The sequence below is a fragment of the Lynx rufus genome, unplaced genomic scaffold (genome assembly GCF_022079265.1).
Source record: "Lynx rufus isolate CCGP_SWC_20201006 ecotype Redwood Valley unplaced genomic scaffold, mLynRuf1.p SCAF_25, whole genome shotgun sequence".
Taxonomy (NCBI): domain Eukaryota; kingdom Metazoa; phylum Chordata; class Mammalia; order Carnivora; family Felidae; genus Lynx; species Lynx rufus.
This window is the reverse complement of record NW_025814840.1, coordinates 6,483,639-6,507,784: the sequence shown is the minus strand read 5'-3', so window position 1 is coordinate 6,507,784 and position 24,146 is coordinate 6,483,639. Positions and strand designations below refer to the sequence as shown.

The 24,146-nt window shown below is 43.2% G+C and overlaps 1 protein-coding gene across 2 annotated transcripts in view; it reads left to right on the top strand.

The window, feature by feature from the left end:
• ASAH2 (N-acylsphingosine amidohydrolase 2) overlaps positions 1-23,470 on the top strand; it is a 56,775-nt gene extending 33,305 nt beyond the window's left edge. Inside the window, exons 10-20 of one of the 2 annotated variants that reach the window (XM_047088750.1) lie at positions 1,101-1,205; positions 1,344-1,425; positions 3,474-3,589; positions 4,641-4,735; positions 5,897-5,936; positions 6,962-7,057; positions 10,200-10,295; positions 12,796-12,942; positions 17,856-17,915; positions 21,241-21,329; positions 23,277-23,470. In XM_047088750.1, coding sequence (XP_046944706.1) covers positions 1,101-1,205; positions 1,344-1,425; positions 3,474-3,589; positions 4,641-4,735; positions 5,897-5,936; positions 6,962-7,057; positions 10,200-10,295; positions 12,796-12,942; positions 17,856-17,915; positions 21,241-21,329; positions 23,277-23,466 — 1,116 coding nt within the window. In that variant the 3' untranslated portion in view covers positions 23,467-23,470. The remainder of the gene's footprint in view (positions 1-1,100; positions 1,206-1,343; positions 1,426-3,473; positions 3,590-4,640; positions 4,736-5,896; positions 5,937-6,961; positions 7,058-10,199; positions 10,296-12,795; positions 12,943-17,855; positions 17,916-21,240; positions 21,330-23,276) is intronic. The other variant, XM_047088751.1, reaches the window with a different exon arrangement.
• The last annotated feature ends 676 nt before the right edge of the window (positions 23,471-24,146 follow it).

Here is a 24,146-nt window from a genome sequence, read left to right as displayed (position 1 = left end):
TAAAAAATACTAAAAAAGAAGAACAGAAAAGACAAAGGATGACTTCAGGCTGTGGTATCCCCCATAGTTAAATCTCTTCCTTTGCCTGGCTCATTCCTACCTTTGCTGCGCGTGCGTGTGCACACACACGTGCGTGTTTAAGTAAATATTTTGCTCCAAGGGTTCTAAAATGTTTCAGGAGCAAGTAAGGAAGAGCTAAAGTACCTTTAAAGCCATTAGACAGCAGCCAGCCTAGTTGCTGCACTTCCTGCTTTATTACTGTGGCATCATCAGAGGATTGTTCTAAATGAACAGATTCTATTTAGGGGAGGCACCTGTGACACACTTCAGTGTTATTGTCCTGGGCCCGCGAGTCATAGGGGTTCGTCTCACAGGCTGGAATCTCTTCTCAGCAAGGCACACCTTTGCTTTTCGTCAGAAAGGCGGGCAGCAGCTGGTGTTACCCACAACTCACCTGAGAGCCCCCACGTGGCCGTAGGAGCGAGGATGGGGACAGAGTGGGGACAGTTAGGTGTCAAACAAAGGGGGCATGTGCTGAGGCGGGACTGGCCTGCCGTGTCTGGTGCAGATCAGTTTCTGAATGCGATGTCTCCCATTTCCCTGCAAGGTTAAAAAAAAGCGTCAATTCACCCTGAAGGGAAACACAACAGAACAGAACATCAACGCGTGGATGGTGGGTGGGGCAGACGACGTGGGTCGTGAAGTCTTTCCAGCTGTCCTTTGGTGGTAGGGAACTCACTCAGAGAATCCCTGAGGTTGAGCTCTCCTCCTGGCCAAGCCAGTGATGGGCCCACCTACTCCTAATCTTAAATTTTCTTGACCATCTTTCAAGAGAGATGGAGGCCTTTTGGTGCCACGGGCCGTATCCCTAGACTTTCGTGTTTGCGGGGAGTAGACACAGGTCAATGGTCTCAGGGCCGCCACGAGTCTGGGAAGCGACTGGAGGTGGCAGAGGGACCCACGTGGGTGGTGGCCGTTTCTCAGCAGCCAGCAAAGCTTGGCTGAGAGATGCTTTTCCCAATTGGTGCTTACGGGGTAATGTCCGTACTGTTCATTTTAGCTCTTCCGCTTTCAACAGCGAGCCTGTGTGGGTTTTCTAGGAACTGTATGCCTCGGCCTCCCAGGAGCTGACGGGACCACTGGCCGCGGCCCATCAGTGGGTGAATATGTCCAACGTCACCGTCTGGCTCAACTCCACCCACACAGTAAGTGTCCCTGAGCCACACTGGTCATGCCACGAGGGGAGAGCTCTGGGCTGATCTCAGTACTTACGGAAGTTCGACTTCTGTTTCTTGTTCTGTTGACCTCTCATCTTTGTGTCTGTTTAACAATCTTCCCTTTAGGCCCAAACCTGTAAACCTGCCCTGGGCTACAGTTTCGCGGCCGGCACAATCGACGGGTTCGGGAGCCTCAACTTCACGCAGGGTGAGGGGGCATGTCGTGACCTCTGTGGTTCCGGGCTCTGAAGCGTCAGGGCTCTGAAGGGCTTCGCTACAGCCATTACGTTTGTCATTTGTTACTGTTGCCTTTAAACACAGGGGCATGTGTGCTTTCCAGGTGTGCGTGTGACAGCCAGATTTCCCAGGGATGGGTCTCCTGGAACGCAGCTTGCACGGATTCAGATAGAACGGGAGTCAGCTTTTCTTTGCATTTCAGAGTATGGATGGATGTTCCTTTTTTTTTTTAATTTATTTTTTTAACTTTATTTTTTAAATTTACATCCAAATTAGTTAGCATCTAGTGCAACAATGATTTCAGGAGGAGATTCCTTAGTGCCCCTTAACCCATTTATCCCATCCCCCCTCCCACACCCCCTCCAGTAACCCTCTGTTTGTTCTCCATGTTTATGAGTCTCTTCTGTTTTGTCCCCTTCCCTGTTTTTGTATTATTTTTGTTGCCCTTCCCTAATGTTCATCTGTTTTGTCTCTTAAAGTCCTCATATGAGTGAAGTCATATGATATTTGTCTTTCTCTGACTAATTTCACTTAGTCTAATACCCTCCAGTTCCATCCACGTAGTTGCAAATGGCAAGATTTCATTCTTTTTGATGCCGAGTAATACTCCATTGTATATATACAGCACAATTTCTTTATCGTTTCATCCATCGATGGACATTTGGGCTCTTTCCGTACTTTGGCTATTGTCGATAGTGCTGCTGTAAACACGGAGGTGCGCGTGGAAAGTGCTTTCGTATTTTCTTTTGATTTCCTCCTTGACCGTTGTCAATTTATGATCATGTTGCTTCATTTCCACGTATTTGTGAGTTTCCCAAATTTTCTTCTGTAATTTATTCCTAATTTCATTACATTGCGGTTGTAAAACATACTTTGTATTACTTATACCTTTTGACGTTTGCTGGACTTTGTTTCATGGCCAGCCTATAGTCTATCCCGGACAGTGCCTATATGCACTTGCACGGAGTGTCTGTTATGTTCTTGCTGCGTGGACGGAGGTATCTGCGGGTACCTGTTAGGTCCACTTGGCTTCTAGTGCTGTTCACCTTTTCTATTGTTGGTCTTCTGACTCGTTGTCCCATCTATTACTGAAACTGAGATTCTTTTTTTTTTAATGTTTATTTATTAGTTTGAGAGAGAGAGAGAGAGCAGGGGAGGGGCAGAGAGAGGAGACACAGAACCCAAAGCAGGCTCCAGGCTCTGAGCTGTCAGCACAGAGCCCGATGCGGGGCTGGAACCCAGGAAGCATGAGATCATGACTTGAGCTGAGGTTGGATGCTTAACCAAATGAGCCATATTACTGAAAGTGGGGTTATTAAAGCTCCAGCTATTATTATTGATTGTCTCTTTCTCCCTCCGTTTCTGTCAGTTTTGGCTCATGTGTTTTGGTGCTCTGTTAATAGGTCCATATATGTTTATAAGTGTTATATTTTCCTAATGAAATATAGATTCTAAGTTCATAGGTTTCAGAGTTAATGTAACTTTTCCCCAGATTGTTGCTTTCATGTGTGATTTTTTTTTTTTTACTCTGTGTGTGTGTGTGTGTGTGTGTGTGTGTGCGTGCACGGGCACACACATGTGTGGATATTTAGGTGGGGAGTTAAGAGAGGCTCTTTCTTTGGATCACAAGCCAAACAATCAGGGCTTCAAGTTGGAGATTGACGTTTTTAGTTTCTACAATGGGAAGAATGTGATTTAGTTCGTAAATCTACAGTTAATTATATCATTTTGTTTTTATTTGAAACATGAATGAGGAAGAGCAGTGGAAACAAAACCTTAAGGACCTTGAACAAAATACATTCTTTTATCCTATTGGCCACACCAAGGATCTAATTAAATAATGACTCCTATTTTAGGAAGCACAGGAAATTTTGCCTCTTCTCTTATTCAATCTGTTTGGCACTCTTGGACAACAACCTTCATAACATCTTTGTAATGAAGTCACTGCTGTGCATTTGTCAAAGTGATGACATTTTTTTCAGAGCGTTAGAATCAAATTAGTGATAATATTCCTAACAGGGACAACAGTAGGGGATCCATTCTGGGACACTCTTCGGGATCAACTCCTGGGCAAGCCATCTGAAGAAATCAAAAGGTGTCATAAACCAAAGCCAATCCTTCTTCACACTGGAGAGGTAATGAATTTTGACTATGATGGTAAACTTAGCATATTGTCATTTTAAAACTTACGAATTGTCAGAGACAAATGATAGATCGTTACTGACATGGGAGTTCTTATTCAGATTTCACCACATCAAATTTTTAATATTAAAAATATGTGTATTGAGAATCACACTCTAAGGAGGAGAGGCATGATTATTAAATATTGTGACTTAGATTTTATGATAAATAACTGAAACGACTAAAACAGTGGAAAAGGAAAATTAGATCAACATCTACCTTATTCAGGATTCATTGATGTTGACTCCAGGAAACGAGTTCAGACACAATTCTCTGCAGAGGAAAACATCTCAGGTCCCATAAAAAAGGACATGTCCATACCTCCATTTTCTCACAATTCAGGCAACATGTTTAACTAAAGCAATATTCTTTTAATACTGCTTTGGACCATGGATTTTCACATTCTGATCATCAAAACTTCACGTTGGTGTTCCTAATGTAAGTTGCTGATGTGGAAAAAATTTTAAATAGAGTTTTTTTCTTCCTCTAATATTCAATTAGCATTCTTCAGGAAGAAGAAAGAGAGGAAAGGAAGGGATAGAGGAAAAGCTTCCACACTAATCTGATTATGGAAAAGGATAGATTGTCTTGGAGAAAACTTGGAAGGCAAGGCAAGACTTGGTAACTGGACTCAAAAGGGAAGTCATTAAGCTAAGCCATTCCCATGGTGGTAGAATTACTTATTCACCTTGCACACTCCTCTCAGGCTTATCTATTGCACATTGCGATTCTACCATGCCAGGTCCACCAAAAACTTCACGGATGAGAAAGCAAGTTCAGGTCAATGGGGCATTGGCATGGAGATCCATATGTTATGACCAGATAGAATATTGAATACTACCTCCTTAATTAGAAAGAAAATCTGTGGTAGGAGGAGAAAGCACCGAAAACAGCTGGAAACATTTAAAATCCTTTAATAAAGGGAATTCTATGAGCATCATCTGTCGCTTGCCCATATAGAGAGCAATACCCTTTCACACAGTTTTCACATTTGGGGTTTTTTAGCTGACAAAACCGCATCCGTGGCACCCAGACATCGTTGATGTTCAGATGATCACCGTTGGGTCCTTGGCCATAATTGCCATCCCTGGGGAATTTACGTAAGTTTTCTTTGTTACTTTGTAGTTAAGAATGTAATTACTGGGTATGTGTTTCTGTTGCAATCACTTCTTCTGGGGGGGGCGGGGAGATAATTCTGCGCTGGCTCCTTTGTATCTCACTGTATCATACTCTTTTTTCGGTTTTCCCCACTTGGGATCTTGCGGCAAATTCTGAAACCCTGACCCCCCTTTTATCCCCACAACCGACTCTTCTCTTCCTTCAGCTCCTTGTTCAGATCTCTAAAAGAGATGCCAGTCCTGCTGACCCCAGCTCACACTGTCCTTACCGCCACCACCAAGTCCCCACAGCATCAGCAGCGGCCTCATCATTACAAGGACCGCCGCAATCGCCTTTTCATCCTTACTCTGCTTTCTGGTCCCCGTAGCCACGGTTGCCGTCCCATTTCTTTTATTTGTTTGTTGACCATCTCCCACCCCGCCCCCCCCCCACCCACCCTGGAAAGTGAGCTTCATACCCTTGAATCCTTAGCCCTTAGAAGGGGGCCTCTTGGGGCGCCTGGGTGGCTCAGTCGGTTAAGCGTCCGACTTCGACTCAGGTCACGATCTCGCGGTCTGTGAGTTCGACCCCCGCGTCGGGCTCTGGGCTGACGGCTCGGAGCCTGGAGCCTGCTTCAGATTCTGTGTCTCCCTCTCTCTCTCTGCCCCTCCCCTGTTCATGCTCTGTCTCTCTCTGTCTCAAAAATAAATAAACGTTAAAAAAAATTTAGAAGGGGGCCTCTTATGTGGCAGGTGCTGTGTTTTGTTAAGGATTCAATGAAAGAAGGAAACGGTAAATTCTTTGTAGGCAGGAGCACATACACTCTCAATTTGCCTCAGTTCTTGCTAACATCGAACGCAGACAGTACATTTTTTTTTGGGTCAACGAATGGAAAATGATCGTCGTCTTTGCCAGTGATATTCACGGAGGGCCTTTCCCTCCTCCAAGTCGTCTGTTTTCAGTTGAGGATTTGTTCTGAAGACAGGACAGCCAGGGGGAAAGGGGCTCAAGTTTAGCTCTGCCTTGTCACAGAGCTTGCACGCGCCTTACCGCGTTGTGTTAAGAGCCAGGATCCCGCCTGTCTTTCGCCGCAAGTTTTTCTGTGGTCTTTGCATGCTTTTGGAGTCGGGAACCACTTAGATAACTCTGTTTTCTTGACTCAGGACCATGTCTGGACGAAGACTTCGGGAGGCCGTTCAAGCAGTGAGTTAAAAACGAAATAAAATATGTATACCTTTATATTTGGGGAAGAGAAAAGAATTCCCTAATCCTGCGATCTGATACCTTTTAAATTAATCATTGCTAAGATGCCTAGAGTTTCACACACTTGAAAGTAATGCGTAGAGGGGTGCCTGTGTGGCTCAGTCGGTTAAGCATCCGACTTTGGCTCAGGTCATGGTCTTGTGGTCTGTGAGTTCAAGCCCCGTGTCAGGCTCTCTGCTGACAGTTCAGAGACTGGATCCTGCTTCCCATTCTGTGTCTCCCTCTCTCTGTGCTCCCCCACTCATGCTCTGTCTCTCTTGCTCTCAAAAAATAAATAAAACATAAACAACTTAAAAAAAAATAAAAAAGGAAGTAATGCGTGGAGGTGAATATGAAATATTAGTGGTATAAAAATAAGCTTAAAAATGAGAAGGAAGCTATAATCCGGTTTAAATATTTTATTGCTATATTTATCTATTAATAATTTAAAAATTGATAATGGTTTTACAGATCAAATAGTGCATAACCCTACGTACCTTAATATCTTGAAGTTCTGTCTAAATAAAATCTAATCCATGTTAGGAATTCTGTATTTTATCTGCATTTATGATTTTCTTCCTATTCAGGAAGGTAGTGTAGATGTTTCTAAAATGACGTAATCATACTTAGAGCCGGAAATAACCACTACGGTCAGCTAGTATCCTTCTATTATGCCTTTTAAGGAAACGGGCTTAGTGTCTGTATTTTAGTAATAAGAAGATTCTATATCTGCAAATTCAACCAACCAGTGAGATGTTCTTAGAGCCGCTGACTTGCCCACAGGTAGTGCAGTTACGGCTCTAACTTTTCCCCAAGGCCTCGTGGGTACTTGCACACGGCCGAACAGTTTTGATCATTAGGAACGAGGTTAAGAGAGTCACCTTACACGAGATTCACATCTACGATTGTATGTTAAGTATAACTGGGCCGATAGGATACAGTACAGCGAAGAGCAATTTTATCGGGCTCTACCTTTCCCCCACCAGGAATTTGCAACCTATGGGATGCAGAACATGACCGCCGTCATTTCAGGCCTGTGCAACGTGTATACACATTACATTACCACCTTTGAAGAATACCAGGTAAAGTGGAAAAGTTCTCGTCGCTTCAGTGAACTCTACCCTCATCAAGACCGTGGTGGCAAATGCAGGTTTCCTGTCTAGACTTCCTCAAAGGGGTTTTTGAGTGGTGATTTTGTCTGGGGACAGACGAGAGAATGATAAGCCAGAGGTCGTGTTGGGGAGGATTTGTATCTGGGAGTTTGCCCTTTCCGAGTTCAAGTCAGATTTGTATCCGGGAGTTTGCCCTTTCCAAGCTCAAGCCAGAATTCTGGCCTCACTGACCTCCACTTTTTCTGAAATGAGTTATTTTGTCGGGGGCTTTGGTAATGAGCGCGGGTGCTGGCCTGTCTCGGGAGTCCACGAGGAGGCATACGGTCTACTCCTTGACAAACGTCCAGTGACGCCAGCAGTGAGCTCTGTTGACTCTCCTGAAAGTCCCTGTCTTCTAGAAGATCCTGTTGACTAACGATTCCTAACTGCAGTACACTGGATGGGAATAATTTCCGCTTATCCAGTTTTGCATTCCTCTGTAACCGTTCACGTAGAATTTCCTTCCATTGTGAGAGTACGTTTCAAACAACGATAACACTAGCAGTACCTCTGACTTCGTCACCGATGGGGACCACAGACACGTTTTATATCACCTAGAGTTATTGCAGATTTGGAAACATTTCACTCTCGTTGCTATTTTAAAATCACAGTAGTTTGGGGGAGCCTGGGTGGCTCCTTCGGTTGAGCCTCCGACTTCGGCTCAGGTCATGATCTCACAGCTCGTGGGTCCGAGCCCCGCGTCGGGCTCTGTGCTGATGGCTCGGAGCCTGGAGCCGGCTTCCGATTCTGTGTCTCCCTCTCTCTCCGCCCCTCCCCTGCTCGTGTTCTGTCTCTGTCTCAAAAAAAAAAACAAACAGAAAATCAGAGAGGAATTTAAATGTTTTGTCTAATAGCCTTGAAAATTCAGAATAATAAGTAGATCTATAAACAGTAACGAATGTAAAAATTCCATTTCTGCATTATGAGTCGGAAGGGAGAGAAGAATATGTGAGAAATAAGAATAAGAAGTTCACTGAAGGAGACACAGAAGCTATATCAATGTATCATTTTTGAGGAGGAAGGAAGAAAGGGAGAGCAGGGTGGGGTGGGTAACCCCAGGGAGAGAAAGGCCCAGAAACAGACAGGAACAAGTATACCAAGAGATGAGGAAAGCATGATTTGAGATAGATAACAAGGAGAGCAGCAAAGAGTTCAAGAAAGATGGGGAGGGGCGCCTGGGTGGCTCAGTCGGTTGAGCCTCTGACTTCGGCTCAGGTCATGATCTCACAGCTTGTGAGTTCAAGCCCCGCGTTGGGCTCTGTGCGGACAGCTCGGAGCCTGGAGCCCGCTTCGGATTCTGGGTCTCCCTCTCTCTCTGCCCCTCCCCCAATCGCGCTCTGTCTCTGTCTCTCTCAAAAAATAAAAACAAACATTAAAAAAAATTAAAAATAAAATAAAATCACAGTAGTTATTAGACCTTATTACTCAGTCAGGAAACACAAACATTACTCGTTATTCGATGAAGAAGAACAAACATTATGCTATCACAAAAATGGTCTATGAATGTTTGATTCATGTATTTCAGTCTCATTGGTTTTCTTTGTCAGCCATGTATTTTATTGTATGCATTTAGAAAACATTAACTCTGAGAGGGGTCCATAGGTCTCAACAGACTGCCAAAGGAGTCCAAAGGCACCAATAGGGTTAGGAACCCCTACTGGCTTCCCTTAGGGACACGCTCCTACAAGGACTAATATTAATTAATTTATTCACTAGTTCATTCCACAGATATGTGTTGTGACAGATACTGTACTAGCCACTATCTGAGCATAACAATAAGTAACAATCTGCCCCTCCCCTCACGATTACTAGGATTTATGGTCTAGCGAAAGACAGAGAACAGCAGGTAATCACATTTCTGTGAAAGGGATGCAACAGGGTGATATGAAAACAGAGAGGAAGTGCATTAGTCTATATTGGGCATTTGAGGAATGGAGACTGGCAGATTTTCTGGAAGATGTAACATCTGTGTGAGTTCTTGAGAATGAGTAAGGACTAGTTAGGCAAATAAAATTTAGGGAGGGAGCCGGTATTGGGGAAGCTATGCTTGCAAAGGTCCGGGGGGCACTGAGTTGGTACATTTGTGGGGCCATAGTTCGTGGAGGATAGTGAGACAGGGACTAGTTGATGGAGAGGCATGGGTTGATGCAGCATCTTCTATGCTGTGCCCCAGAAAGAAGGCTTTAGAAAACTGAAGTAGAATTAATTGCAAGGGAGGAGTGTTCTGATCAAATTTGTGATCCAGAAAGGTCACTAGGATGGAAGTGTAGAAAGATCAATTGGAAGATTAAGTGTGGAGGCAGAGAACTGATTGGGAAGCGGTGGTTATGATCCGGGTGAGAGCCGAGGGTTTGGCCACAGTAAAATCAGGAGACCCGGAGGAAAATGAAAGAGTTCAAGAGATGCCAGGTAATGGGAGCTTGGGGATTTACAGGATATAGGATGAGGGAGAGAGAGGAGTCTCGAAGATGTTGGGGGCGGGGGTGGCATTCACTGAGCTGAGGAATGTCGCAGGGAGAGGGGGTGCATTTGGAGTGGTGGGATCCACTTAAGATTTGATAAGTCTGAGGTTCCTGTGGGAAAACTGAAGGCTTGCAGCTCAGCTAAAGGAGAGGAGATGTATCTGGTTGTAGTTTGTAGCTCCATGATGGTTAAGTGTCCTTCTCGGGTCAGCATCCTCACTACCCATTTTCTCCAGGAGTTCCTGAGATTCTCATTCTCCCTCATTGTTTTTTTCTCCTGCTGTGCTCCTCGAGGGCAAACATTTATATTACAAGCACTCAACATAGACTTAAGCTCAGGAGCCGTTCCCCTCTTTCAGAGTAGATGGGCTGGTCGTCCAAGTACCTTAAGCCGAGAGAAGCCACTGCCTTTAACAAGTAGTTGGTGGGAGCCATTTACTTTAGCCGGTATATGGAAATGTCCACCCTCCGTTGTCATGATTAAATCTTGAATGAGGCCAGTTCGAATTATGTGAGATGTCCAGTATCACCCTTCACCAAAGACGTGGGACCTCTGTAAATGGGTCAAGGCATGTAGAACGGTGTACGATTCAGCCCTGCCTCTCCTGCAGGCTCAGCGATACGAGGCAGCTTCTACAATTTATGGACCACATACCCTGTCTGCTTACATCCAGCTCTTCAGAGCCCTTGCTAAGGCCATTGCTACGGTAACCAGAACTCATACGTGTGTGCGTGTGTGTGTGTGTGTGTCTCAGGGGTGGGGAGATGCGGAGGAAAGCCAAAGAAAACCTTAGCCGCAAATGTTCAGTTTCTTCAAAACCTTCATATTTAAAGAGTTTGTAGTTATGAGGTACCTCTAAGAAATGAAACCGATAGTGAATTCAGATTCAGTTAATACATTTTGGTGGTGACAGCTTTGCTCATATGTATTATCTCATGGTATGCTCATGATCGTCATGTGAATATGGCGGTATCATCCCCCCCCCCCCCCCACTTTTCAGATAAGCAAATTGGTTTGGACCTTTCCAAGCTCAAGCCAGAATTCTGGCCTCACTGACCTCCACTTTTTCTGAAATGAGTTATTTTGTCGGGGGCTTTGGTAATGAGCGCGGGTGCTGGCCTGTCTCGGGAGTCCACGAGGAGGCATACGGTCTACTCCTTGACAAACGTCCAGTGACGCCAGCAGTGAGCTCTGTTGACTCTCCTGAAAGTCCCTGTCTTCTAGGAGATCCTGTTGACTAACGATCCTGTTGACTAAGGCTCACCGGCCTTACTCTAACTGTAGCTGGGAGTTGAACCAGTGTTCTCGAATCCCGGTGATGATCCTGCCAATGACATCATGAGTTGAGTGGGTCATTCCTCCTGAGATGCCCGTTTTCCGTATTGTAGCATCTCTGAAATCGGGGTGCACCTTCCAATCAGAGGAATCTTATGGTTAAAATTAGTAGCATGTTTTTACTTTCTTGGTGGTTCAAAAACAATAGTTGCTATAATCAATAGAGGCTTAGATGCAATGAAATGCAGCAGGTACCTTGGAATGTGCATTCGCACGCATCTACCTAGAGTAAGTACATCTAAACAAGTTTCCTTGAAAGAACTCCACTTATGGACATCTTCTTCTGGGATGCAGTTATTAATGAAACTGACTCTGGTGTCAGAAGATTACTCAACAAGCAGGATAAAGGGCATAAAATAATAAACAGATCTTTATATAATACCCCATAAGCCCCAGTAAAGGCTGAGAAAGAATTGGGACATAGCACAGACTATAAAGCCTTTTCAAAGAAAGAGCTTGGTCATATCAAGTTGAAACAATGAAATACCTGTTTCTGTGGGTCCAAAAGTTGGATATTGGCAATCCCATTTTCTTCCTCTAATCGCCGACTGTGTGAAGTTTCAGTAGGAGGTATTTACGTAGGGTCTATTTTAATTACCCCGTTATTGTATTATCATAACACTCCTTCAGCTTCAGCTCTGGTACTTTTTTTTTCAAAGTAGAACTGCTTTGATTTTCATCATAAAGGCTGTAACTAGTTATAGAATATTCAGATGATACAGCAAAGTAGGAACCCATAACCCACCCTGAGAGATGGCCTCTGTTTTCAGAGTTGTAACTTTCATTTACAACTATACGTCTACTGTTCCTCCCGTAGAAATAGAATCTTCAAGTTTTATAGTGATACTTAGGAAGAAAGTGTGGTTCATTTTGTAGACATTTGTGTCACAGTCGATGTTATGCATCTGTATCTAAGATTCGCTATGCGATCTTGAAAAAGAATACTGAGTATCTCCAAGCTGATTTTCCCACTTGCAAAATGGGAATGCCAACCGATATTATGGCCATTGAAAAAGATTAAGTATATAAAGTGAGGATTAGAGTACATTATGAAGGACTACTTAAAATTTGAGATCAGCGTTGCGATGGCACTATTAAAGGTGACAAATGTGGAAAACATAGGTTAAACCAGTCACGATATATGCTGATCTTAACTTTTAACTTAAAAGAGTGTTGATTGTATTTTTTAATTAGCACAGAGAAGGGTCTAGGGAAAAAAAAGAAAACTTGGTACTGACTCTGGATAAGAGAGGTACAACACTTCTTAAAAGTAAAAGAGCTTAGGGGCGCCTGGGTGGCGCAGTCGGTTAAGCGTCCGACTTCAGCCAGGTCACGATCTCGCGGTCCGTGAGTTCGAGCCCCGCGTCGGGCTCTGGGCTGATGGCTTAGAGCCTGGAGCCTGTTTCCGATTCTGTGTCTCCCTCTCTCTCTGCCCCTCCCCCGTTCATGCTCTGTCTCTCTCTGTCCCAAAAATAAATAAATGTAAAAAAAAAAAAAAAAAAAAGTAAAAGAGCTTATCGTGTGTCCGGCCCTATCCAAAGTCACGCGATTAAGGAATGGCGGTCCCAGGATCTAACCCTGAGTAGTGCTTACACTCAGATAGCTGAACTATACTGCCTTGGGCAGGGGGGCGGGGTGAAAGTATTGCCTATGACCCAAATTTTCCTCTGGCGACCAAAGTTTACATTCTGGATGTCTAGACTCACGTCTTAGCAAGTTCCCCCACATCTTGTTAAAGCTGTTAGCTCTCAGAGCGAGGATGTGTGTGTGGGCATTTCCTTTAATGAACGCATTTCTGGGAGGTGGGAGCCTGGGGAAAGGGGCTTTGACTCTACATTGTGTGCTCCTTAAGCAAATGCTCTCTGTTCTAGGACACGGTAGCCAACCTGAGCAGAGGTCCAGAGCCTCCATATTTCAAACAACTGATAGCCTCATTAATTCCCAATGTTGTGGATAGAGCACCACTAGGCAGAAATTTTGGGGATGTTCTGCAGCCCGCGAAACCTACATACAGAGTGGTAAGGCTCACCAGGAGATCCAGAAGCCTGCGTCTGGGGATGGGGGAAAGATACTGTCTAATGTCACCAACTGCCTCTAATCATGATGCAGACCAGCTGTTAGCAATGATTTTGAAAATTGTTCTTAACTCTGCAGGGCCTCTGCAAACATCAGAATGGGGAAATATTTATTTTTCAGGTGGTCATCATGTAAAATCAAATTTCCAAAATCCAAATTATTCTTTTCTTAATGTTTTCTTTTCCATTTTCTTAAATGAACGAAGAAAATTCATTTTCTTAATGGATGGTCATGGAACCATTTGTTGGAGCTAAGAAAAGTCTCTAAAGTCAAGGACAGGAAGAGCGCGTAGAAATGAAGCAGGATTATGCCACTATTTTACATTGATCTTGTGTCCTGCAACTTTGCTAAATCATTTATCTGTTCCAGTAGATTTTGGGCGGGGGATGTGGATTCCTTACACATTTCTACATATGTATCATGTCATCTGTGAATAAAAACAGGCTTCCTTATTCTTTTTTGGATTTCTTTTCTGGATGCCTTTAATTTTTCCTTATTGCACTGGCTGGAATCTCCAATACGATGTTGAATAGAAGTTGTAAGACCGGGCATCCTTGTCTTGTTTCTAATTTTAGGAGGAAGAGTATTTAGTCATTAAGTATGACATTTTCTTTATGATTTTTGTAGATGCCTTTTATCAAGTTGAGAAAGTTCCCTTGTAGGCCAATTTTTTTCTCTTTTCTCTTTCTTTCTTTCTTTCTTTCTTTCTTTCTTCTTTCCTCTAAGAATAGAGGTTGGATTTGTTTCAAATGCTTTTCTATGTCTTCTGAAGTGACCATGAGGGATTTTGTCTCTTATTCTATTCATATAGTGTATTGCATTTGTTGATTTTCAGATATTAAATAAATACCCTTTAGTAATGGTGTATAATCCTTTCTATATGCTGTTTCATTTGGTTAGTTAATATTTTGCTGAAGTTTTATACTCACGTCCATGAGGACTTTTGCTGTCTTTTCACATGTTGTCTTAGTTGCCTTTTGTGTTAGGGAAACACTAGTCTCAAAGAATGAGTTAGCAAGGGTTTCCTCCTGCATTTTCTGAAAGTGCATAGAACATATTGGTATTATTTCTTCTTTAAATATTCTATCAGATTTTTCAGCAGAGCCACACAGACGTTGGCTTCTCTTTATGGCAAAATTTTTATTTGCTAATTCAATTTCCTTACTCCTTATAAGCCTAACCAGATTTTCTATTTTTTCTTGAGTCAATTATGTATCTTTCTCAGCATTTAATTTGTCTTGAGGAATCTTTATCTTCCTAAAAGTTTGGATCTTCCTAGGAATTTGCCTGTTTCATGTCAGTTGTCTACTTTGTTGAGATAAAGTTCATAATAGGTTCTCACAATCCTTTTCATTTCTGTAGGGCCAACAACAATGTCCTTTCTTTCTTCCTGATTTTGATAATTTCTGTCTTCAAAGCTCTAGCTTTTAGCTTCATTGATTTTATCTTTTTTTTTTTTTTTCTGTTTCTATTTCACAGATTTTTGCTCTGGTGTTCTGTATTCTTCCTTCTGATGGCTTTGATTTTATTTTGCTCTTCTCATTTTTTAAGGTTGGAAACTCTTCTTATGTTTGAGTGTACCTTTTTTTTTTAATTCCTCTGTTGATTTTTAAAAATGATAGATATTTTTAATTATTTTTCTAGCCGTTTTCGAGACTCAAGAAGTCTCTCCTCTCCACACTCTACACTTGGTAGTTGTGACAGCAGGTGTATAGAGGTTCTCCCCACACCAAGCAATTCTTTAGTCCTCTGCAGACACCCCGTTGGTGTCCTACAATTGAATTCACTTCTGACACTGTCTGCTGGGGGTTGGCACATACTCCACAGGTTGAGGGCTCAGTCCCACAGACCGGACCCCCCAGCCCCTCACGCTTCAGATACCAACGGCGAATCTAAGTTGTCGCATCTGCTTCTGACCCATTGGCTATGAACTGGAGATCCCCATGAGCCCCATCTCGGGTTAAGTAACTTGCTAGAACAGGCTTAGAGAACTCAGGAAAACAGTTTACTTGCTAGGTTATACACAGATACGACTCAGGAACAGCCTGAGGGCAGAGACGCAGAGAGGGCAAGGGGTAGGGGAGAGAATGTGAAGCTTCCATGACCTCTCCAGGAAGGGCCCCCTACCAGCTTCTCCAAGCATTCGCCAACCTAGAAGCTCTGATGAACCCTAGACTTGAGGGACTTTTATGCCGATTAAATCATCAGCTGTTGATGATGAACCCAACTCCCAGCCCCTTTCCAGTCCCTGGAGATCAGGGCGTAGGACTTGATCCTTTCAACCGTCTAATCACCTTTTTGATTACCTGGCACCAGCCCTCACCTTGAGGCTATCAGGAAACCCACACCAAAGGCCATGTCACTAAGGTGCAATCAGACCCATCCTTCGGGGATTCTAAGGCTGGAAATGTGCCAGGAAATGGGGGCAGGAAGGGAGGCTTAACTGACTGAGCCCCCCGCCAGGTGCCCCTAGAATATTTTGAATTGAGCCCACGTATTTACCCTTCGGGTGCTGCTTACTGTTTCTGAGGAATTTGAGTTATTGTTACCATCTAGCATCATTTCCTTTCAGCATGAAGAACTTCCACTGGTATTTCTCGAAGGGCAGGTCTGTAACAACATAATCTCTCAGGCTTCATTGATCTGGAAGGGCTGTATTTTCCCTTTATCTCTGAAGAACATTTCGCTGTGTTCTTGGTTGCCAAATGTTTTTCTTTCATCGCTTTGAATGTGTCACACGGTTGCCCTGTTCTTTGGTCTGTAATGAGAAGTCAATTGCTAATCCTGGGGTGTGCCTGTAAGTAATGTTATATTTCCCTTAACTGCTTTCAAGATTTTCTTTTCTCTTCTTTTTTTGTCTCTGACTGCCACCTGTGTGCTACAATGTATCTAAGTATGAAACACTTTGGGATTATCCTACTTGGGATGTGTTGAGTTCCTTGGCTCCTCAAGGTAACGTTTGTCAAGTTTGGGAAGATTTCATCCATTATTTCTTCAAAAAGAGTTTTGTTTATTTCTCTCTTTCCTCTAATTCGGGGTCTTCTGTTTTGTGAATGTCAGTATACCTGAGGTCCCGTGTGTTTTTGGTTTTTTTTGAGGCTTTATCAATTTTCCTTCACTTTTCTCTGTCCATTCTTCTGATAAAATAATTTGTAATTGATAAATGCTAGTTCACTTATCCTCTCTTCTGTCATCTCGTGTTTGCTAGTAAGCCCTTACTGAGGAATTTCTCACATCAGTTGTGATTTTTGGTTCCAGAACATCTGATTGGATGCTTAATCCATCTTTAAAGTTACTTCTCCTAGGGTGCCTGGGTGGCTCAGTTGGTTGAGCATCTGCCTCTTGATTTCAGCTCAGGTCGTGATCTCATGGTTCATGAGTTCCAACCCCACATAGGGCTCTGTGCTGATAGCGTGGAGCCTACTTGGGATTCTCTCTCTCTCTTTCTCTCTCTCTCTGCCCCTCCCCCCATTCTCTCTCTCTCAAAATAAACAAGTAAACATTTTTTTTATTAAAAAAAATAAAATAAATAAAATTGCTTTTCTTCACTGAGGTTCTCTAGGTCATTATCATCATAAGAATTTCTTCAGTTCTTTACACATAATTTCTATTAGTTCACAGAACATCCTTATAACAGCTGCTTTGAAGTTTGTGTCTGGTTTAACGACAGTGTCTGGGGGCACAGAAAGTCAGTTTAGATTGCTGCTTTTTCCTCTTAATATGAGCCATATTTTCATATACGCACATCTCATCATTTTTTGTTGTTGAATCCTGGATGTGTTTTGCTATATTGTAGCAATTCTGGATTCTGGCCTCACCTCTCCACCCCCGGCCTTGTTGTTTTTGTTTGTTTGTTTGCTCATTGAAAACTTGACTAAATTAGTGAGCTCTGTCTCTCTTAAGTGTGGCTCTCAAGGTGTTGCCCCCGTAGTTACCTCACTTAGTGTTCAGCCCAACATTGATCAGAGTTTGTGCTTGGATGCTTCAGGGAGTAAGAATTTCGGTCTCTGCGGACACAGTCTTCTCTTGGCTTCAGGTGGTTGTCTTACAGAGTTGAGAGGAACTTCCCACACATCTCCAGAGTTCTCTGTCTCTGTGGCTCTCCTCTGTCCGGTGCCCTCTTCTCTCTGTCACTCTACCTCGTCAACGCAAGACTTCCTGGCCTTCGTGGACTCCACAAGGCTGCCTTACTTTGCCTGAGCTCTGCCTCTTTGTGCTGTGAACGGCACGCTCTGAAGGCGTTAAGTTGGGGCAATGGCAGGGCTCACTGTGTCTGTTTTCCATCACTCTAGGATCACTCTTTCCATTGCTTGTTTTCCTTGCCCTGCAACCATTGTATAATACACACCTGTCCAGCTCTTCTGGTTGTTTCCAGTGCGGGGGATGGGACGGGGGGGGAGGGGGAGACGCACACCGTATCATTCTGCCTCGTATCTCGTTCATGCCAGTGTAAGCACAAGCCACTCGTGGGAAGTTTTGATCGCTCTTATGGAAGTCAGTCCATTTCCTATATGTGTGTTGGAGGGAAGTGTGAGAAAATAGCAAAGGCTGAAGAAGCCGCTTTAATGCGCTGTCGCTGACATGAACCATAGCTCTGTTTTCATCTACATCTGAATATACTAAAGGCAAATACACTGGCGAAAAATTGTAGAGCAATTTACTGGCCCCAAATTCCTGTGTCCACTCTTGCAAGGGCATGTTCTCTGATATTCTGAGAAGATAACTCACTTGGTTAAATAGAATAAAATCTGTACAGGTGCCCAGCATCCTAGAACATTTCATAAATCATGGCCTAAATCTGAGCCCAACAAAGAATGCTTTTATTAAAACTCATAAAATGAGTTTTTATTTTCAGGGAGAAGTTGCCGAAGTGATATTTGTAGGCGCTAACCCAAAGAATTCAGCAGAAAACCAGGTAAGCATCAATGATTCTTTTTATAGATTTCAACCCACTTTTCAGTCTTTGTTTGAAAATCCTTCCAGAGGTTAACAACATAATGACAAAATATTCCTACTTGATTTTCATCTTATTTTTTTAAATTTTTTAAATGTGTATTTATTTTTGAGAGAGGAACAGAGAGAAAGAGAGAGACAGGCAGAGACAGAAGGAGACACAGAGGCTCTGAGCTGTCAGCACAGAGCCCCATGCAGGGCTCAAACCCACAAACCATGAGACTGTGACCAGAGCCGAAGTCTGATGCTTAACTGACTGAGTCACCCAGGTGCCCCTCATCTTATTTTTTTAAGTGTGGGAAATTTTTCAGTAGGAACAGTAATGTAGAATTAAGTCTGGGAAAAAAAGCACGTGGGAAACATTTAACTGGCTCTGCTTAGCCTCACATGTTGCACAATACAGAAAGAACTGCACTGACTCTTGAGAAGCTATAAATTTGAGTACAATCCCATTTATGTATTCCAATTTAGAAACCCTACTAAATTTGGGAAAATAATCAAAGCGCCAAGGATGAAGTGTATCTTTGGTTCCTTCCTACCCCTGTTTTGGCCCCTCTCCTCCAGGATCCTGGCCTCTGGTCCTACCTGTACTGTCGTGGAGGGGGTGCCCTCCTGGGTTGGAGCCCTTTATCTTGCATTTGCCATTTTCCTATTCTTTACTACTGGCGCTAATTGGATATTTATTTCTTTACCTCAAAAAATGACACAAGAAATACATGTTCAATGTAAAAATAGGCAATATAGAAGGTTTTTAAAACAGAATAGGAGGGGCACCTGGGTGGCTCATTGAGTTAAGCGTCCGACTTCGGCTCAGGTCGTGATCTCATGGTTTGTGGGTTCAAGCCCAACATCGGGCTCTGTGCTGACCGCTCGGAGCCTGGAGCCTGCTTTGAATTTTGTGTGTCCGTCTCTCTCTGCCCCACCCCTGCTCGTGTTCTGTCTCTGTCTCAAAAATAACATAAAAACATAAAAAAAAATAGAGTTCGAAACACCTGTCTTTCCATAAACGTTTTTAGGGTAATAATTATTCATAGTTTGTTACATATCAGTTCATATTTTACTGTTTTTATATCCACATAGAAGACACATGACAAAGTGCACATATGTAATATGGCTATTAATAAAATGAATTCATTTTACTCCTCTGTAACTCCTTTAGAATGTTCTCATAACTACCCAAGCAATAGCTAGATATGTTCTAGTTGTAAAAATTCAAACAACAAAGAAAGCTGTAGAAGAAAAGGAGTAAGTATACAAAAATGATTTCGAGGTCAGGCTTTTTTTTATTGTGGTCGAGGGTACATTTATTCCGTCCATGAGCCATTCTTCCCAGGGACCATTGTTACTTACAACCCCAAACGCCTTTTCTCCCAATCCGCCTTCCATTTCCGTTCATTGAAATCTCATTATTGCTGTGATAATAATTGTGGCAAGAGGACATTGGCAAATACGCCATTAGGGAAAAATGTTCTACTGCTTGGAAAGTCAACACGCACCTGTTTGCAATAATTTCTCTAGGCAAACTCTGTCATAATATTTGCATGTTTATAGCATTGTTTTCGGGAGATCTCAAAGTGTGATTGCAAAACTGCAGGATTAATTGTCATTTGATATCCTTAGGGCGGAGAAAGACTAATCATCACTATTGCCATGGAGAAGCAGGAGAACAAAATGCTTAGAGCACTGTAATGAGAAAATAATTAATTCCTTAAAATATTTTTTTTGTAATGTTTATTTATTTTTGAGAGAGAGAGACAGAGCACAGGCAGGGTAGGGACAGAGAGAGAGGGAGACACAGAATCTGAAGCAGCCTCCAGGCTCTGAGCTGTCAGCACAGAGTCTGACACGGGGCTCGAACCCACAGACCGTGAGATCATGACCTGAGCCAAAGTCGAATGCTTAACTGACTGAGCCACCCAGGCTCCCCTAGAATTAATTTCTAAGGAGGCCCTGGGACTCAGCACACGACAGTTTCCACTCCCCTCTTTTGTTGGTAATCGGGACCTCCTCACCTCTGCTTATTCTTTTACAGGCGCTAAGTGAAGTGCTCTGTATACATTGTCACCTCGGTCTAATTCAATCCTTACTTCTGTGCATTGGGTTACATTTTATTATCCCCATGTTACAGACGAAGAAACTGAGGCCTAGAGAAAGATCCAGTAACTTGTATGGAGCAGTCGTGTGTCAGGAGGAGTTGTGTGTCAGGAGTTGTGTGTTGGGAGGTGGGAAATGGTAGTCACATAGTTCTCATAGTCAGTGGCCTACCCTCGTTCTCTGGTCCCCACTCTAGACCTGTGTGCCGGGGATCACCCTATCTCCTACTCCGTCAACAGCCTCCCCGATGTCACTCTGCCCTAAATGGCCAGAAGCCATTCTCTTTACAAGTGACCATCATAGTGAAAACTTCTTCATTGAATATAACCCATCAGCTGAGTAATATTTTAGATAATCCCATGGCCCAGTTGTAAATAAGTGATCCATTCACCAGAGTGTTATTTGAACATCTACACGTGACAGGTGTAAAGGACTGTAACGGATAAAAATGAATTAGACACAGGTCCTGCCCTTAAGGGTCACAATCTAAAGATTTTTGGGGAAAATTAGAGATTATGGCCTCTGTATCTTTTAATTTGTTATATCAAATCTGCACTGTATTTGAAGCTGAATTGTTGGTCTGAAATGAATTATTATAGCAATTTTCCAATGGGGGAATGAAACCTGCTCGTGATGTGCTTTCTAGGAATCCATTATGTCAAAATATAGGGATTGCTTTCAGCATCTAAGACAGGAAAGGTTTATGCATCGTTTTCAATTCTTTCACTTGGGAGACATATTTACTAATAATTCATTTACCCAGAGATGGAAAGATGAAGAAACATTCCCATTTTCCTTCCTACGTCTTGAAATGACAAGAGAAAGTCTTGGAATATAGATCAATAAACATGTCATGAAAAGGCTTGACTTAGGCCTTTTTTAGAATCTCGAGTTTTATTCGGTCTCTTCTCTGCCCCAGTTTGCAAAATTTGCTATCAGCTCTAAAATTATGCTCCATTCACTTTTCTTAAAAAAAAAAAAAAGTCATGGTGTGTAACAGCATGGGTAAAGTGACATTCTGAAGACATCGCACAGAATGTAGAGAGAGATGCACCTGAGAATATGGACGAAATTCTAGTACATTTTCACACAAGGTATTGGCAGCTCAGCCTACAGACCACAAGGACGTACTTACAGGCAGGCACCTTTTATGACCGTGCAGGGTCTCATCAAATGTGTCAATTGCGTTTCAGACCCATCAGACCTTCCTCACTGTCGAGAAATACGAGGCCACATCAGCAACATGGCGGATAGTACATAACGACGCCTCCTGGGAGACACGGTGAGCTCGCCTGTTGGACATTTTGTCTTTTGAGCCATGGGAACAGTCAGTCAGTGATGCGGGGAAGACAAATGGGAACACGGGCTCAAGGCCGGAAATTACTGCTATCAAATTCCCATGGAGCCTTCTGGCCATATTTAGTGGATTTATTCGACTCCATTTGGATTCTCTTTCCCTGCGAAACAGTGGGACATGTGCTACTGTCAGGAAAGGTGCTAATGAGGTTGTGGCCTCCGTTTTTGTAAACATCTGTTAATTTTGTTCTTTTCCACGGCCACAGACATTACCCCTGAAGGCTGGCTAGCCTCAGCCATTCTTGCAAATGGGTCGCGAGGCGGGCCTCTGTAGAGCCTGACAGTTCCTTCTGGGAAAATAACAAGAGTCTATGGGCAAAATGATTACATGTTTATACGTGGCCAATGATTCTTCATTGGAATTACTAACACACGAGAAGCTTGAGTGTTTATCTTTTCCTGACTCCAGTGAGAAAGGAATTTGCTTCTGGAGTTTCCTCGGAGAGGCGTATCTCTGTGTTTTCGATACCAAATCCCTGAGCCGAATAAATGTTTTGAAGATTTGCAAGTGGCATCTGAGATAAGAAAATGTTTTTGTTCCCGAGCGCATCCATTTCACACCACAGGACAGTGGCAGGGGAGTGGGCAAAAATTTTGGCAACTTGTACCTGACTCACATCACCCTAGATTAGGTCATTAGTTGCGTGTTGGTTTCCTTCACGTGGTTAACTGAAAATAGAGATGGGACTGTGCTGGGGCCCCTGTGATAGCCAGACATAAATCTGGGCCTCAGTTTTCCTCAGATGTTTAGGAATCTCGGGCACAGATCATTTTTAAACAAATCATAAATACATATTTAGGGTTAAGATAAGATTATATAGACGATAAAAAAGCATGATTTGTTTTCAAAAGCCCCAAATCACAACAGCAGTGAACACTGAGGATACGTATAGGCTTGCTTCTGCCTTGTTCAGCAGCAGCTGGAATGTCACCTCTGTCATGAGAGCACGGGGCCCGTCGCTGAAACACACAGAATGTTGAGAACGCTCTCTCCACCCAGGGAACTTACTGTCTACACAGTTGGGGTTATCAGTCAGTCACCCACTCTATCTCACTTAACTGCAAGAGTATCTCACCCGCTTGAGGTGGTCTACAAGGGCTCGTGTGAGCTGACTCCGTCTGTTTTTGTGACCTCAGCCCCTGTGTCACACTTCGCTGCCTCTTCCTTCTGCTCTTCCGCTGCACCACGTTTTTTCCTGCTCGGAACGCTTCGCACCCTCTGTTCCTTCTACCTAGAATGTCTTTCCTCTGGGCACGTGTGGGTTCAGCTTAAATAACATCTCCGTAGAGATACCGCTGCCATACTTGTTTCGTTTCACCCACCACTTTTAAAAATCATTTCTCGGTTTACCCGTTCACTGCCTTTCTTCCCGCCTTGCCCTAGTAGAACACAAGCTCCATGGAACTTGGAGCCGTGTCTGTCTTGCTTACGGCCATATCCTCGTGCCTCTAGAAAAGAGTCTGGCGCATGCACTCGTGAAGTATATATTTTTAACAAATGAACCTGGCTGGGAGAGGAAGTGTCAGTTGAAGCAGAGGACAGCAAGGGCAGAAACAGTGCCACAGCCGTTCTCAAACAGGAGACATCCCATATTCTGAGTATCGGGTGAGGCTTTTTGGGGATGGACAAGGTTTGGGTGGTTATAAAGGTAGAACAGGTAAGACAATTTCTACAAATGGCTATTAACTAAAGGTTCCCTTCTAGAAAGTATTTGTCCCTGTTTTGTTCATTGCTGCACTCTCAGTATCTAGGAGAGTGCCTGGCTTACGGTTGGTACTCCCTGAATGTTCGTATAATGACCAGTCCTACCTTTGTCGAATCACACCTTTTTAAGAGCAAAACTTGGTTTGTTTGTTTGTTTCCTACCAACAGTTTCTATTGGCACAAGGGATTGCTGGGTCACAGCAATGCGACGATACAATGGCATATTCCGGGTACTGCCCAGCCTGGAATCTACAGAATGAGATACTTCGGACACCATCGGAAACAGGACTTTCTCAAGCCGGCCGTCATACTGCCATTTGAAAGCACTTCCTCCGCCTTCGAAGTTGTAACTAGTTAATGAAAAGTTGACGAATAATTTAACGCGTGGCTGTCCTCCCTAATTTATAAAAATGATTTCACACGAATGTAAACAATTGGGATGACTTCTATAATTGTCCCTGTTTGAGGACAGATAGTTTCCTGTGAATGGGACAGAGGTGTGTGTGTGTGTGTGAGTGTGTGTGTGTGTGTGTGTGACTGGTGGTCTAGAGCCTAACACATGATTTTCCTCGGGGTCTTGCAACTGTTTGAAGGGACAGTTCCCCTTGATATAAAACCTCTGAAAAGTTAGTAAGAGTGGCTGAAGATGTGTGAACAGCGGTTCAAGTATTTATTTATAGAATTATTGAGTGTTAGGCTGGGAAAGTTTAAAGAGCTCATGTAGTTGGAGTCTTCATTTTGCAGATGGGAATGATGAAGTTTCATGGATTTAAGATTCACAAAGGCTACAGGACCTCTCCCCCCATCACACTTTAAAAAAATAGTATTTAAACATCGACCATAAATGTATAAGTCCAATTAGAGGCAATTGGTGTGGAAATGAGCATGTCAGCTTTTCTCGATTTAGCATAGCCTCTCAAAGCGATTACCCTGGACTTGATGTACCTGGTCCAGAGTTGTTGATATTGTTAAATTATTTCTGGCCTTCAGAGGCCAAGTACAGGAAAGTCAGACTTAGAATATTTTGATCATGCCCTG